Source organism: Malus domestica, chromosome 17, assembly GCF_042453785.1.
Source record: "Malus domestica chromosome 17, GDT2T_hap1".
In the NCBI taxonomy this organism is placed as follows: Eukaryota; Viridiplantae; Streptophyta; class Magnoliopsida; order Rosales; family Rosaceae; genus Malus; species Malus domestica.
Window position 1 is genome coordinate 29377969 of NC_091677.1, and position 16603 is coordinate 29394571.

Consider the following 16603-nt stretch of genomic DNA (forward strand, 5'->3'; position numbering starts at 1 on the left):
TGCACTTACCTTCTTGTAGTTTATGGTATCGTTTTTTATATTATCACACTTTATCTACTCGCACTTTAATTCCTTGCACTTTTACATCTAAAATCACAAACTATACAAATCCGATCTAACCACCCTTGATCCTAAAGGAGTAAAAAGACTTATGTTATAATAGGTTCCTTGCTTGGTCGTTCAATCTTTTGATTAGAAATTAAATTCACGAAGCACAATCACTTACATATTCCATCGAGACCATATGTGATTTGTCGGTAACACGCCTACGTAATCCATAAAGAAGGATAAAAAGTCCTTCTCTCAGCCCGACCTAGTAAAAAAAAAAAGAAACATAATTTTGAGTTAACTTCCTCAATTGCTTTTACATTTGCATGAAGATTTGATATGTTTACTTCTTAAGTTGTACACACTTGAAAAGTGTTGCGAATAAAGTTACTTTAAGAGTTGTATAGAATCTAATAAGATTTAGGAGATCTTATTTTATTATGACTTGTATTATTTGGAGGTCAAGTAAAACCTTACCTATGATTAGTATAAATAAAGGTACACGACCAAGAAGAAAGCATCACCTCACAAATAACCGAGGCTCTTCTTATTGAGAGAACTAAACCAGTCACAAGTTAGTTACAACAGTAAATAGTTAGTTGTGGTATTTATGTAATTAGTTGTAGAAGATAAGGTCACTTGTGTAAGAGTCTTTGTGACTATATATATCTCTGTGTACTGACAATTCAGAGTACAATGAAAATATCTTCGTCAATACTTTCTACATGGTTTCATCGCCAATCGCCTTCCGGCATTCGATCCTCCATTTCTTCCGCTCCACTTCTCTGATTTCTGTTCAAATTGATCAGATTTCTTCGTTGATTTTGTATTCTGATCACTGTTCTTGATCTGTCTTGGTAGTTTTACTCAGCAATTTCTTTCAATTTGAGTCGGTGATATTTTGAGTCGGTGATTTCTCGATTGTTTTCTCTCTTTCTCGATCGATTTCTTGATTGATTTCGTTATCGATCTTGTGCTTTCTGTCTTTGATTCTTCCTCCTCTCTCGCATTTTGCGCTTGTCTATCATGGCCTCCCCATCTGGCTCTTCGTCTCCGCCGATCTCATCCCTCTGAAAATCCTCAACCTCAGAACTCATATATGTCTCTTACGATCCAAAACATTGGTAGCATGGTGCCAATCAAACTCAAACGCACCAATTACCTTCCATGGCGAGCATTGTTTGCTCCGATTTTGTGCCGGTACAAACTTCTTGGTCTTGTTGACGGTACTGAGCCATGTCCGGCTCCTCTTCTCCCTGATCGCTCACTGAATCCGGCATTTGAGCAGTGGTTTGAAAAAGATCAAAACCTCTTGATTTGGCTCAACTCGACTCTATCTGAAGATCTCATTCCATTCACGGTAGGGGTGTCCACGTCTCGAGAGCTTTGGCAGAAGCTTGAACAACGTTTTGGTGGAGTCTCTGAAGCTCATATTCACCAGCTTCGTTCTCGTCTTCAATCAATTCAAAAAGGCTCTCAATCGATCTCGGAATATCTACAGCAACTCAAGGAAATTTCAGATTCTCTCAGTGCTGCTGGTGCAACTGTTTCTGATCGTGATCTCATTGCTGCAACACTTCACTGTCTTCCTGATGAATTCGAGTCCTTTATTGACTCCATCATGTTGCGGTTGTCGTCAACTTCTCTTGATGAATTGCATGGTCTGTTGCTGACCAAAGAGCTTTCCATGGCTCGTCGTAAGAACACTCTGTCCACTCCTACTACTGAGCCTTTTCAAGCATTCTCTGTTCAGTCTCAAGCACCTTTGCTCCCAACGCCTTATTCACAGGCCTTCGCTGCATATAATCAGCCTCTTCAATCTGCCTCTCGTTACAATTCTAATAGAGGCCGGAACAATCGCAATTTCAGAGGAAATCGCAATTTTAGTAATTCACGTGGCAACTCCACTGGTCCTTATCGTCCAAATCAGCCTCGTGCCTTTCATTCAGGCTCCCGATCTCACAACCAAGGTTCTTCATCCAGTCACAAGACCACCTGTCAAATATGTGGTTCAACTAGCCATGAAGCAATTGATTGCTTTGACAGGATGAATCCTGAGATCTTTGGACGAGTGCCACCAGCCAAGCTTGCAGCTCTTTATGCTCACTACTCATCCAAACCATCCCCATCTTGGCTATTGGATTCTGGAGCCACCTCACATATCACAAATGACATTGTAAATCTCTCTGTTGCCTCTCCTTACACTGGTGAAGACAAGGTCTATATAGGAGATGGTAAAGGTCTGCCTATTCACAATATTGGTACCTCTACTTTAGATACATCTCATACTTCTTTTAAGTTGAGTAATGTCTTACATGTACCTTCTATGAAACACAACTTATTATCTGCATATCAATTTTTAAAAGATAATAATTGTGCCTTGACTCTTGACCCTGATGGATCCACTGTAAAGGATCGAGTTTCGGGGAAGACGCTTTTGCGGGGACCAGTTAAAGATGGCTTCTATCCTCTTCAAGGCTCTGGTCATCCCACCTCTTCATCACCCTCGGCTTTAATAAGTGTCAAAGCTCCTGTACAGATTTGGCATCGAAGATTGGGTCATCCATCTTCTTCTATTTTTCGAAAGGTTCTTTCAGGAAATAAGCTTGTTGTGCAAGGCAAACCTACTGGTGATATTTTTTGCTCAGATTGTGCTTTAGCTAAAAGTCACAAGCTTCCTTTTGCATCTGCCAGTTCTACAAGTAATCACAGTCTTCAACTACTACACTGTGATATTTGGGGTCCTGCCTCCATCACTTCTCCTAGTGGCTTTAAGTACTACTTGTTGCTTGTAGATGATTACAGTAGATATAGTTGGTTTTTTCCATTAAAGGCAAAATCTGATGCCTATTCTACTTTTGTTGTATTCAAACACTATGTAGAAAATCTACTTGGCAATAAAATCAAGGTTGTGCATTCCGATTCAGGGGGTGAATTCATTGGTGCTAAGTTTGAGTCTTTTCTTCGCACTCATGGTATTCTTCATCGATTAACATGTCCTCACACTCCTGAACAAAATGGCTATGTTGAGAGAAAGCACCGCCATATTGTGGAAACTGCTCGTACATTACTTGTTGCTTCTAATATTCCCCATCTCTATTGGGTGGAAGCTTTTTCTACGGCTGTGTATCTTATTAACAGGTTGCCAATCTCTGGCCTCTCTACCTCTCCTTGGGAATTACTCTTCTTCAAGCCACCAGATTACTCAAGACTGAAAGTATTTGGCTGTCGATGTTTCCCGTGGCTCAAACCTTATACTCATTCCAAGTTAGAAGCAAAAAGCAAAAGCTGTGTTTTTCTGGGGTACAGTTTACAGCACAAGGGTTATCGATGCCTTGATCCAGTCACTAATCGTCTCTACATTTCCAGACATGTGCAGTTTGATGAAGCAACATATCATTTTCAGTCTTCTCCTACCATTCCTGTTATGTCTTCAGTCTCTGTCTCCGCCCCGATGGATCTACAGTTCTCGGTTCCTCAACGTCCTGGTGCCTCTCCTGGATCTTTGGTTCCAGAATTGCACTCTACCTCTGAGTGTTTTCCTTCAAGTCCGCACAATGTCAATCCTCAAGAGTCCATTCCTCATACTGCTGCTCCAAGTACAGATTCTCTGTCTACTGCATCTGTCTCTTCCCCTGCACCAACTACATCACTGCCTCCTCCCAATACTCACCCTATGATCACTCGCTCCAAAGCTAGTATCTTCAAGCCCAAGGTATATGCAGCTACCAAACATCCTCTTCCATCTGATATGGACTATATTCCGACTACATATCTGCAAGCCTCTACGCATGCTCATTGGAGATCTGCCATGCAAGATGAGTTTAATGCATTACAATCCACAGGCACCTGGACCCTTGTTCCTCCCTCATCCTCCTATAATGTTGTTGGCTGCAAGTGGGTGTTCAGAATCAAGAAGCATCCTGATGGTACTGTTGAGCGTTTTAAAGCTCGTTTGGTTGCAAAAGGGTATCATCAGCAGGAAGGTATCGATTTTCAAGAGACCTTCAGTCCTGTGGCTAAACCAGTCACGATTAGAATCATTTTGTCCCTTGCTGTGCAGTTCAATTGGTTTTTAAATCAGTTAGACATCAGTAATGTCTTTCTTCATGGAGATTTGAAGGAAGATGTGTACATGCAGCAGCCTCCGGGTTTCTCTGATCCCAATCTGCCACATCATGTCTGCAAATTAAGGAAATCTCTTTATGGTCTTAAGCAAGCCCCTCGGGCTTGGTTTGACAAACTGTTTCAAGCTCTTCTTCGACTTGGTTTTCAGCAATCTTCTTCTGATGCTTCCTTATTTGTTCTCCCTAGTCCTACTCCTGTCATGGTGCTTGTGTATGTAGATGATATATTAGTCACTGGACATGACTCTTCCATATGCAATCTGTTCATTCAAAACCTCAGTGCTATCTTTCCAGTCAAGGATTTGGGTCCACTGCACTACTTCCTGGGTTTAGAGATTCAACGATCTTCCACAGGTCTCTTCCTCCATCAAACAAAGTATTTACTGGATCTTCTTGGGAAAACTAATATGGCTGGTGCAAAGCCTTGCTGCACTCCCCTTGGCTCTAACAAATTGGATCACAGTGGTCCTTTTTTATCCAATCCCACTGAGTATCGATCCATTGTTGGTGGTTTACAGTATTTGACATGGACACGTCCAGATATTTCATTTGCTGTGAATCAAATCTGTCAGTTCATGCATGCTCCTCGAGACCAACATATGCAAGCTGCCAAACGCATTCTTCGTTATCTCAAGGGTACAATCTCTGAGGGTCTATGGTTCAGAAAAGGTGCACCTAATCTCACAGCCTTCTCCGATGCGGACTGGGCTGGCTGTCTCTTTGATCGTCGTTCTACTAGTGGTTATAATATCTTTCTGGGCTCCAATCTTATCAGTTGGAGTGCCAAGAAACAAGCTACTATGGCACGGTCATCCACAGAAGCCGAATACATATCTCTAGCACACACTGCAGCTGAACTGACTTGGATTTGTAAAATTTTTCGTGACCTTGGTTTTCCTCTTTCTCAGACTCCCACTCTCTGGTGTGATAACATTTCCGCCATCTCTCTTGCTTCTAATCCGGTCTTTCATGCCCGCACCAAACATGTGGAGATTGACTATCATTATATTCGTGAGTTGGTCTTAGCTAATCTCATCAAGGTTCACTTTGTTTGTAGTCAGGATCAGCTTGCTGACATCCACACCAAGTCTCTGTCCAAGAGTCGATTTACTGCTCTCAAATCCAAGCTTCCTCTTGGTTCTTCAACTGCTCCCAAGCTCAGCTTGAGGGGGTGTATTGAGAGAACTAAACCAGTCACAAGTTAGTTACAACAGTAAATAGTTAGTTGTGGTATTTATGTAATTAGTTGTAGAAGATAAGGTCACTTGTGTAAGAGTCTTTGTGACTATATATATCTCTGTGTACTGACAATTCAGAGTACAATGAAAATATCTTCGTCAATACTTTCTACACTTCTCTCTCTCTCTCTCTCTAACCGCCCCTCTCTCTTTCTCACTCTCAAATTATTTTATTTCAAAACAATTTTGTTACTAGAGTGCCCATTTATAAGCATGTGATTTACAAAGAAAGGGTACTAACTAATTACATATTAGTAGATAACCACACAAATTTAAAGTTACATCAACAAATATGTGGAATCAGTAATTATTATGTCATCACTCAACGGCCAATTTAACATATTATTTGACGGAAATATGACATTGCAACTAAAACATGATTTGTGTATGACATTGAATATTTTAAATAAGGTATGGTGTTCCTATTGCACCCAAACTTGAGAGTGCATACTGTAATTAAATAACCCAAAGAACAAAGTAATTACATATGCACTGGATGGACAAAACTGATGAGATCCAGCAAGACCATTTTACTCATTGAGAAGGTTTAAGTTTTTCGCAACAGGAGAGGATCGAGGACAGTGTGGATGGCATACAGAAGCAGCAGGACATATATGATGAGGCCAACAAAGCTTGAGATTAGGGCTCCCTTTACTTGGTCACAGTATTTTGGGACTTGTCCACATATGGGTAGCCAACCCGCATATGAATTTCCATTCTTCCCCAGAGTACCAATAGCCAAAGCTGCTGAAATGCTTGTGCTCAGCAGTACAGTGATTACCTGTTCATAATCCAAACAATTAATTGCACCTTTTATTGTTAAATTAAACTGGTTGGAATTACAAAAAAAAAAAAAAAAAAACTTTGAAACATGAACAACCGTCAAATAAGAAAAAAAAATGTAGCTAGAGAGATTTAAGTTATAAATTCATATGAGTACCACATCCAAAGCCACGACTAATCTCCATAGCTGACTCTCAGAAGGAAGAAAAATAACCAGAAAGCCGTATACGGTTGCAATCGCATTTGCGATCACAAAGTACCTACAAAGATAAAAGAGTACGTTTATAGCAACTAGCACAGGTACATATATACATACATACGCAAAGAAAATGAATAGAAATCATGCTAGTAGCTATGGTTGTACGTCTTGCCAGACTATCATCAATCCAAACTATTGATCATGATGTTTTTTGTCTAGCAAGAAAAACTATCGATCTCTACAGAATATGGCGCATATAGCGTACGTACGTAGAAAAGGCGTAAAAAAACGAAAACAAAAAACTTACTGGAAGGCTGGAGTATGGTTATACTTGACTTCAAAAGATATTCCAAAGATGCTGGTTCTCTGATGGCTTGTAACCATGACAATTGCGGCCAAAAGGGTAGCACCGACGGCCATCAGCCGTAGAACTAGCGTGCAGAGTCTCTTAGTGATCTTTGCCATGGATTCTGCACTGAAGTTTGGGTGCACAAGCTTGCCCTATAATATGCAAAGATACTGATGCATAGATGGTAATAATCCTACGTAGGGTTAGAGTGTTAGGAAGGAAAAGGAGGGTAGTTTGGGTGCACTTGTAAAACTTATTCATACTTGTTTGTCTTTCGTTAGTTGAAGAGCTCAACGGTCACCACCAGCATAGTCCAGCAGAAGCTCATCTACCTTGTGCTTCAATACACTTGAGCCATTTGTGTCTCTTGTATTGTACTAATCTATTCTTTTTTCTTTTGTGTGGGTAAAATATGGAAAAAAATTCAAACCGAAAGTCACGGTCTAGTTGATAACCATTTGTTTTTGCTATTTAAATGTAAATAAAGAGAGAATACAAGGGCAAAAAAAGACGGATGAATAAGAAGGGGAAGAATTGTGGGAAATGTAATAAAAACTAAAAACAATTTTAAACATGGTTTCCTTTTCTATTGTTTGTTTTCATTTTGCATTTCTCCTTAGTTCATTCTTCATTTCGTCTTCATTCTCTCTATATTTAGTAACAAAATTTGAAAATTGAGATAAAAAAATGAAATGCTTATTGCGAGAGCAAATTTCCACCTCACATTGAATTGACGAAAACCTATACACACAAAAAAGAGACAAATAGAGTTAGACTAACATTGGTGTGGTGTTAGCTAAAGGGTATCCGATATGCTTAAGTCAGAAAGATTGTAGGAAGTAATAAGAGTGTTGTGAGAGTTCTTGATTACCAGAATAAAGTGACTGACATTGACTATTTATAGAGAACTGAGGAGTTAACCCTAGCGTCAAGATTCGTTGAACCTGTTAGCAAAGTGTTACCTAGTCTGCAAACAAATGGAGGAATATTCCTTTGAGATTTTTGAAATATGCTTCGGAGAATCTTGGCATACTGAGAAACTGATAGACAAGTCCATTACATATTACGGTAATCTGCGCAAGGCGCGTGGCGATCGATTTGGACCGTTTGTGATGAATTGGGCGTAGGAGCTTGTTGTTTGCGGGCTTCTAGGGCCTAAGTGAGAATGTGTCCAGTTAGCCCATGAGTTTGACTAATGTTCTGTGTATTCCATCAAAGACAACGTAATCATATTTGATAAATTGTACAGTGTTCCCATTGATCAAAATATTTTATGTTCCCACTCTTATTATGCCACTAAAAGCAAAATATCAACTTTATAGGTGTATCCATTTAAACATTAATCCAACAAGGCAACAACTCCATGCTTACTTTCTCATTTACGACAAACGATTCACTCAACTGTCTCAACTATTAATCTCTTGCTTCGTTTTGGCTTTTTCGGTTATCAACCGTGAATGACTATTTAATTTACATTTTTGCGAGGGAAGGAGGAGGCGTGAGTTGAATTCTTCGAAACCAATACAACAACTTATGACAAGTTTGGGAGTTTTAATACTTTATTAAAAGATCAAATGATGTCACTCAATACTACGATCTAGTGATATTCTTTTTAATAGTGAGTACTCTTTATCCTCACTTTCTAATTTTATCTAATACTACGGTCTAGTGGTATTCATTTTCACTTTCTAATTTTGCCTAATACTACAGTCTAACGGTATTCCTTTTCCCTTGTAAGTGAGAGGTCTTAGGTTTGATTCTCGCCAAAGGCAAATTTGAATTGCATTATTGTTAGCCCATTATGAGACTAAACTCACAATCTCCCTCTTAGTGTAGATAATATTGTTCCTTAAAAAAAAAATAAAAAAACCCAAGACAAATTAAATCAAAATCAAAATGATTTAAATTCCTATTTCTTGTAAGTAAACATGCCCTTAGTGCATAACAATTCATCAAACTAATACATTCCTTGAAACTAATTCATCAAACATGGAAGCAAGCAAATTAAAGAATAAGAAAGATGACACAGGTTCACTTGAACAGTTAACAAACGACTCTTATTGATTTTGTTGCAAGTAACATTTTCACTCTGCAAGTTTATCCCATATGTATTTTTCTTCTCTAAAAACTTGACCAATTGGTTTAATATCCACACTCTTATACAATTCATCTTACAAATCGCCTTTTTTCACCATAAATAGTGAAGAAAACGATAGGTTATCCAACATTAACTGAGGAAATGGATCAAGTAATTTCCTAGGTTCGTGGATCTGCACTCCCCAAAGAAACACCTTGAGGATCTTCTCTAACTAACAAGGCCAAAACATTGAATGAACTCCAAGAATTCGACACATGGCTCCCAGCATCCCCTAAGGTAACGGCAAATACCGCATCAAACCCACCTGCTCCGGGAACTCCAGCCAACAACACTCCTTCCATATCCATAGTAGCATCCAAAAGCTTTGTCTGTGATTCTGGTTCTATCTGAAAAGTTTTGAAGACAAGGAATCGATCAGACAAGGAAGAAAGGTGAAGAGAGAGTATGACAACAATAGTTTGAATCTTAATTATTCTATTCAGAATGACGAAAAAATTTGAATAATAAATTTATGAGCAACATCATGTTGTCCTGTGTTTAAACGACTGACATCAGGTTGCCCCTGTTCTGATTCTAGTTTCTGGTTTAAAGTCTTTAGCATATTTGAAACATCAGTACCAATGTATTTTAAAGGAGTTTTTGCGGTACACCTCAAGGCCACCGGAAGAATAATGCCATAATATGTATTCTGCTAGGAGGAAAATACGAATCATTTGCATTTTCTCTCATTGATAAGATTAATGATTCCCAACATTCCAAAACACTAGAAAGGGCATTGTTGAACCGTACTGATTCCTATAAAATCCTTTCCACGGAATGGATTTTGATTCCCAAGAGCCGGTTACGCAAAACAAGCAACTTCTAATGGCAGGGATTTCTGCTTTTAAGTCTAAGAATGCTGAGTCTAAGGACTTCATCAACGGGTTCATTCAGCATGATACGTAACAGAAGCCATATTTATCATTCAAATATACTTAGGGAGATTAAGTAAATCAACTAGGACTTCCATAGGGACAAAAATAGGGATGACTAGTGAGTAGTGACAGACTATGTGTGTGTGCATGCGAGCGCGCGTGTACATGTTTTTTCTTTTATTTGAATTCCAGGAAGATACTTTAACCTGGTCAAAATACATTCAAATCACAAGTTATTTAAATATGGAATGTTCAGAATATGTATTTTTGAGAAAGGAGTATGAAACAATTAACATAATATATCAATTATTATTCTACAAACCATATATTTTTTATACGAAAGAAACAAGAATCCTGTTAAGAAATGCACATACCGGAACACCTGCAGCCTCTCCCATCTGATGCATATGATATCTGATCCCAAGCATAGCGTCTCTTGCTCCTAATAATGCTTTAACAATTATTTCTTGGCTTGGTTTAGAGACTTGTTGTGTCCACTGTACAATTTTGTAAAATTGTAACAAACATCAATGTTGGGCAATACAAACAGCAGGAAGTTATAGGGTAGGGAAAGTATTAACAGCAATTCAAAGAAGCCAAAAACACATACTTCACGACACGGTACAACATGACATGTCCAACAAATCCAAAATGGGGCACTTGTCTCAATATTGATTTTATCATATTAAAATTCGTTTCTGAGAGAGGATGAGTAAAATACCTTCTCTGATTTGAGGATGCTGCAGCTGTTTATCAAGCTTTTATATTCTTCCCAGTGTTCTTCTGCCAATTTGCTTAATGTATTGAGTTGCATTTCAAGTGCTGAATTTGCCTCCGACAACTTTTTCCATGTCTCCAGCGATTTCTGAGGGTCAGACTTCTGCCACTTTTTCACAGAACCCACCATTGATGGAGTGGATGATCCTCCAGTTCCTGGTTCTCCAAGTAACTGCAGAAAGCACTCGAATCACTAAAAGAGACCCTTAAAATGATTGCGCCATTGTTTTATGAATCATGCACAAAAGAATGATAAGAGACAGCACGAAATCTACACTTGAATTCAAGCTTAAATTTTTTATTTATTTTTCTTTAATAAGTAACAACCTTCATTTTTTTCCATTATGTTTCCAGTAAGGCTTTTTAGCCAACCTAAGATTGGCATAACTCCTTACCTTGGAAGTACAAGGCTCTATGAACCACTCTATAATGCTCATATGCTACACATAATAATTAAGAACATACAAATGGAAATTAAAGTACCATGCATCAGAACACATTGCAGATTTTATTCTACAAAGTTCGGGGAAGGTTTGTGGATTTATTGTCTTCATGCATATGATACTCTTTTGCATGGATAATCATATTTACAAAGCAAGCTACAAAATGGATCTTGACATGCTTACAAGAGTCATCAATGGTGGCAAGGAGAACTTAGTCCTATCATGGTCCCATTTTCCTTTTAGGATTTGAGGAACGACTTCTTGTAGCGGTGTTCCCGTCACTGCAACCTGAAAGCATAAAAAAAAATGAACTTACAAATTGAAGGGGTTCTCTAACAGTATCTGTTATGTGGCCATACAAAGAGAAAAAAGAATATTAGATTAAAATTAATGAAGATAATCAACCACACGACAACACAATCAGGAATCCCATCTCCATGGAAGACACCAAATGAAAATGGTGTTTTCGATTTTACAGCATGTCCTGAATGGAAAACGGTGGATGTTGGTATATCCGGTCATGACAACAAAATCAATGTGAGAAAGGTAATTTAATGAGACCACATGACAATCTTAATGCCAAAGTAATAAAAGGACAAAAAATCAGAATCGGGCTATTGGTAACCAATGTTAATTTTATTTAGAGTGACCAATATTGGGAGAGTAAAAATTAACTACAGATAACCTGTAATAATTTCATAAGTTCTGATTTGCATGTGACTAGCATATACCAAACTCCATTTTAACATTTAGACAAATAGGAACTAGGTGCACTCGTTTGATCCACATTGCATGCTCTAGCAGAGAGAGAGAGAGAGACCTGAGCAGAAGAAATAACTTCTGGTGAAAAGCGGACATAACGTTGACTTCCATAAACTGCAGAACTAACATCAAACCCACTGCCCACTTTTCCCTGTGCAATACAGTGAGCAGTCTGAGCTATCACATGCACCAAATCAAGATCTGCAATGTGCTTTTCATGTTGATGATCTTTAAGCATAGATGGAAGATTAACAACTCCGAGGTAGTGAAGCAACGCAGCAACCACAGCGGTTGTCATTGCCGCAGACGAACCCAATCCAGTTTTTGCAACTTCAGGTTTACAGTTTTCTACATTTGATCCCTCATCATTGAAGGTAATCGATGCAAAAGGAGGTAGTGTAGCCAATGCGTCTGGAGTCAAAGGCAGACCACGGGCTTCAATCTACAAGGGCACAACTCAGAAACATCTTGAATTAGGAATTTGGATTGCAATTAATAAAATAAGAAACCTAGAAGTTTCAGCTGCAACAGTTTATTGGAACGTGAATGCTGCAATTTTTATACTTTTTTATTCAAATATATGTCGGCACTTGGTGCGATGGCAAGTGCCTTCGCCCATGAGCGGTAGGTCTCGGGTTCGAGACTTGGGAGCAGCCTCTCCATAAATGGGGGTAAGGCTAGCCGACATTCACCTCTCCCAGACCCTGCGTAAAGCGGGAGCCTTGTGCACTGGGTACGACCTTTTATATGTCGGCTTTTGGTAAGAATTACATGATCAATAATTAAAAGAAGATTAGAAACAACGGATGACTCAACTAAATTAAAAAACAAAACTACAGAAACTAAAAAGGGTAACAAACCTGATTCCGATAAGAATAAAAGTCATTGCTACCTAAGATCGTGATATCAAGACCTGCATGACAGACCCAGATGAAACATTAGAATTTTCAATGCTGTCAAGTTTGTTTAGCATTTTAAATGATGGGGAAACATATGGAGAATGAACATTACCATGCAATAGTAGTTTTTCTAACAAATCCTTGTTCTTCTTGTCAACCGTTGCACGGGCAGCAGCTACACAGTATTGGACTGCTTGTTCCACAAAAGGGTTCCTCGAGTCACTGAAATTGTGTTTATGTGAATTAAAATTAAGCATGTTTGAAGCAGGAAACTTTTGTTTGAAGTAGGAAACTTTCCCGATATAACCTTATAAGTGGTTACATGACAACGAAGATGATGATATAAACTGATGATTTGTAGCATTGTTAAAAAATCTATCATTATTCAAGAAGCTTATATCGAAAATGACAACTCACCCTGAAGAAACATATTCAAGTGATAAATTTTTTAGGGAGAGTTTGTAGACGCTTTCTCTGGCGAGCTGAGGAGACGTCAATTTCACATCTGTACAACCCTGAAAGACACAAAACAGATACACATTTTAATCAATCAGACTCAAAGAGAGAGAGAGAGAGAGAGAGAGAGAGAGAGAGAATGATGAAGACACACCGAGGCCCCGCTATTGGGCTTGAGAGGCTGGTAAAGCGGTTTGACAATGGCGAAGAAGCGGGCGTTGGTGCTGAGTACAAGGCCTGCATTGGGTCTCTCCAGAATTAGGTAACCTCCAGTCAACAACACCTTCCCTGGAGCTGAAGCAACTCTGTAATTGTTTGTTTGTTTTTCAACAACAATCAATTTCCTTTCTTTCTTTCTAATTCACAAAAGTTCATATACAAGAACAAATTTTTGATTCAAAATCCAAAACTTACACAGCCTCCATTGCAATTGCAGCGTCGGACTCCCTTTTCTCTCTCTCTCTAGCTGTTAAGTGTGAAGTGGGTTTCTAATTCTCTCTCAGCTATGAGTTGCTGGGTGTTGAATTTGCAGAGCTGCAGAATCAAATTCAAGAAAATAAACTTGTAAAGGTTTGGGTAGAAATTCAAACAAAACCCCAAACAGTTGCAGTCATACTAAAATGCCTTCATCTTCTTGTAAAAGATTGAAAATTTAAACAAACCATCAAAGCAGCAAATTACGAGAAAAAAAAATCAAAATTTAAAACCAAATCATTACCTGAGAGAGCTGATGAGAGAGAGCTAGAAGATGGTAGGTTTATTTTTGTTTTGGTTTTTTAGTCGAAATGGCAGGGTTTTTGATCAACTGAAAGTTAAGAAGCTAGCAGGGGGGAAGGAGGGTGGGTGGGGTTTTCATTTATTTTTGTGTTAAAATTTAGTATTTAAAAAAAAAAACATAATAGGCCACAAAGGCTTAATTATTGTATTTTTTTTTTAAGAATTCTATTTGTTTATTTTTAGTGTAAATATATCATTATACATAAATAATTTTTGTTGTGTATCTATACTCAAGGGTGAGTGAGTGAGCTAAGCCTCACAATGAGCTAGTAATAATGTAGTTCAAATTCGTTTTTGGCGATGATCGAACCTCTTACTTACAAGTGAAAATAAATATCAATAGACTGTAATACTAAATGATAATATATCATTATATTAAAATATTATTTATTTAAGTAAATTGACAAAAGTGTTCATTAGAGATAGAGTGCAAAAATCATTTTTTTTAAAAAATTACAAGGAGCTCTATCCATGTGCATTTGACAACTAATTTTGAAGCGAAACGATTTATACTCACCATATTTTCTTTACACAACTTTCATTTTTTATTTTTGTTCAAAAAAAAAACTTTATATATTTGATTTTCTATTTATTTATTCAATTTAGAAATGTACAAAAAAGAAAATAAATGCGTAAAAAATCAATTATCATTTCAAGCCACGAGGGCTTACCTAATAATTTAAATTAAAAAAAAAAAGTCAAGTGAGCTTAGTTTGACTAGCATAAGCAAGTTGACATGTGAAAATTTGTTGTACCATTTTTTGTTTTGGTTTATGGAACGACGAAGCCTCCAAAGCTGACCAAGTTTTTAGGGGCAGGTATATTCTAATTTTCTGAAGATCTTTATCATTATTCGTAGTTTTTGTTTCATTCTTCACCAAAATCTTTATCATTATTCATATTTTTTACTTCATTCTTACAATGTCTTCTTCTTCAAGGATGATGTAGGAAATCGATCAGTAAGAGGAATAATTGTTTAACCAATCAGAAGGAATGTTTAATCTTCAAGTGGCCCAAAATGAGATGGAAGATGATGAGGAGCGTAGAATGAGAGATGACGAAGCAAGAATGGCCAGAATCTCACATTCTCGTTGAGTCATCCATCTAAAGGTGTGTTCATAATGTCATGATCTCGTTGAGCCATTCTTTCTTTTCTAACATGTTGCCTTTCTTGCCTAGGTAGCTCTCTTTCTCTCTCATTAGCTTGAAATACACTCTCAATAGCTGCAACTTTTGCCTCCTTTCTAGCTTTATCAGCCTCAAATTTTGCCATTTCCCGCGCCAAAGTCAATTCACTTTGGCGAGCAAGTTCTTCCATATACTTTGCATAATCATTCTTGGAAGCATTCCCTTTTCTCTTTTAAGCATTCTTACCTTGAGGCCTAATTGAACAATGGGTCGACGCCGACGCTTGTTCAGGGAGTGTTTCGAGCACTTCTTCTGCGTCATCTTCATGAACATGCCCACCGGTTGAATGATCGGGTGTAGAGTGTAAAGGGGTGCTGTTCATGAAAACTTCTGAACCAACAGACACAACTCTGAATTTAGGACAATTTTTGACAATATTCCAACATTCCCACCAGTTGAATTATTTGTTTTTGCTTTTGGTTTTAGCATTATACCAAGTTTGTGCTTGAAGTTCCTACACAATGCAGGAGAAGAAATAATTATAATGAAAGTAGGTAACAAATAAATAATACAAACAAATAATTATAATCAAAGTAGCTAACAAATAAATAAGACAAACAAATAATTATAATGAAAGTATGTAACAAATAAATAATACAAACAAATAATTATAATCAAAGTAGTTAACAAATAAATAATACAAACAAATAATTATAGTGTAAATTTGGGTATAGTACAAACAAATAAATAATATATTGTTACCTGATCCGCTAAATTTTCCCCATTTCGAAGATTACCACTAGCTTGTGCCAAGGCATCTCTCCATGTACCAAACGATTGGCTAAGTAATTTCCAACGACTGGACATCGATTCTTTGGTTCTTTTCCCACCATTTTTCTCAAGAAAATTGGTATGAATAAGATTCCACATTTCTCGTAACTGCATCTCATTACCCCGTAATCGGATCATGAGTAACTTCAACACAACTAGTACACAACGCAATATCTTCAATAAGCGTCCAATTCGTACCTGCATCAGTAGTCATTTTGTTGGAAAAAAATTAGATTGAAACTTTGAGAGAAAGATAGGAATGTGGTTGAAAGTAGTTGAGAAAATATGAAATTGTGGTGTAAGGTAGAAGATAATAAGAAGGTATTTATAGAAAAGTAAAATCATTTTTTTTTAATTTGTCAATTTTTTTCTTCAGATTTGTATTAATTTTTTACTTTTTAATTTTTTTTATTCCCCTAATTAATCTCTGCTATTGGATTTAAAAATTTTGAATTCCGACATTCCAGATTGTGCCACGTGGCACAACAGTAAGATTTCTTATTTTTAAACTGTTTTTTTAATTTATAAAGGCGAATAACGTGGACTGTTGATTTCAGATCAAATGGCTGATATTAAATTTTAATTTTTTTTACCGTTGGAAATCCAACGGTCCACAAATTGTAGCCTTTAAAATCCAACAGACGTGGGGAAGCCACGTGACCTCCCCAACTGTAACTTTGCCGAAGTGCGCCGCGGACCCCACTTCTGAAATCCTGTCGGACGACTCGTGCCCACGCGCGCTTAAAGCACACACGCATGACAGAAAAAATTAAA

The 16603-nt window shown here is 37.6% G+C and overlaps 2 protein-coding genes across 2 annotated transcripts; both read right to left on the reverse strand.

Moving 5' to 3' along the window:
• Window positions 1–5838: 5838 nt before the first annotated feature.
• On the reverse strand, window positions 5839–6917 carry LOC103432273 (CASP-like protein 1C1). Its single transcript, XM_008370459.4, has 3 exons — window positions 6703–6917; window positions 6354–6456; window positions 5839–6194 (listed from the first exon to the last, which is right to left on the reverse strand). Exons 1-3 carry the CDS (start codon window positions 6858–6860, stop codon window positions 5961–5963), a joined length of 495 nt encoding a protein of 164 aa, XP_008368681.2. The 5' UTR covers window positions 6861–6917; the 3' UTR covers window positions 5839–5960.
• A 1862-nt stretch (window positions 6918–8779) lies between these two features.
• Window positions 8780–13947, reverse strand: LOC103432249 (phosphomevalonate kinase, peroxisomal-like). The gene is made up of 11 exons (XM_029097234.2): window positions 13812–13947; window positions 13508–13627; window positions 13248–13398; window positions 13055–13152; window positions 12750–12859; window positions 12599–12651; window positions 11797–12180; window positions 11160–11264; window positions 10478–10705; window positions 10131–10253; window positions 8780–9228 (listed from the first exon to the last, which is right to left on the reverse strand). The coding sequence occupies exons 2-11, from the start codon at window positions 13516–13518 to the stop codon at window positions 9001–9003; spliced, it is 1491 nt and encodes a 496-aa protein (XP_028953067.2). The 5' UTR covers window positions 13519–13627; window positions 13812–13947; the 3' UTR covers window positions 8780–9000.
• Window positions 13948–16603: the final 2656 nt, after the last annotated feature.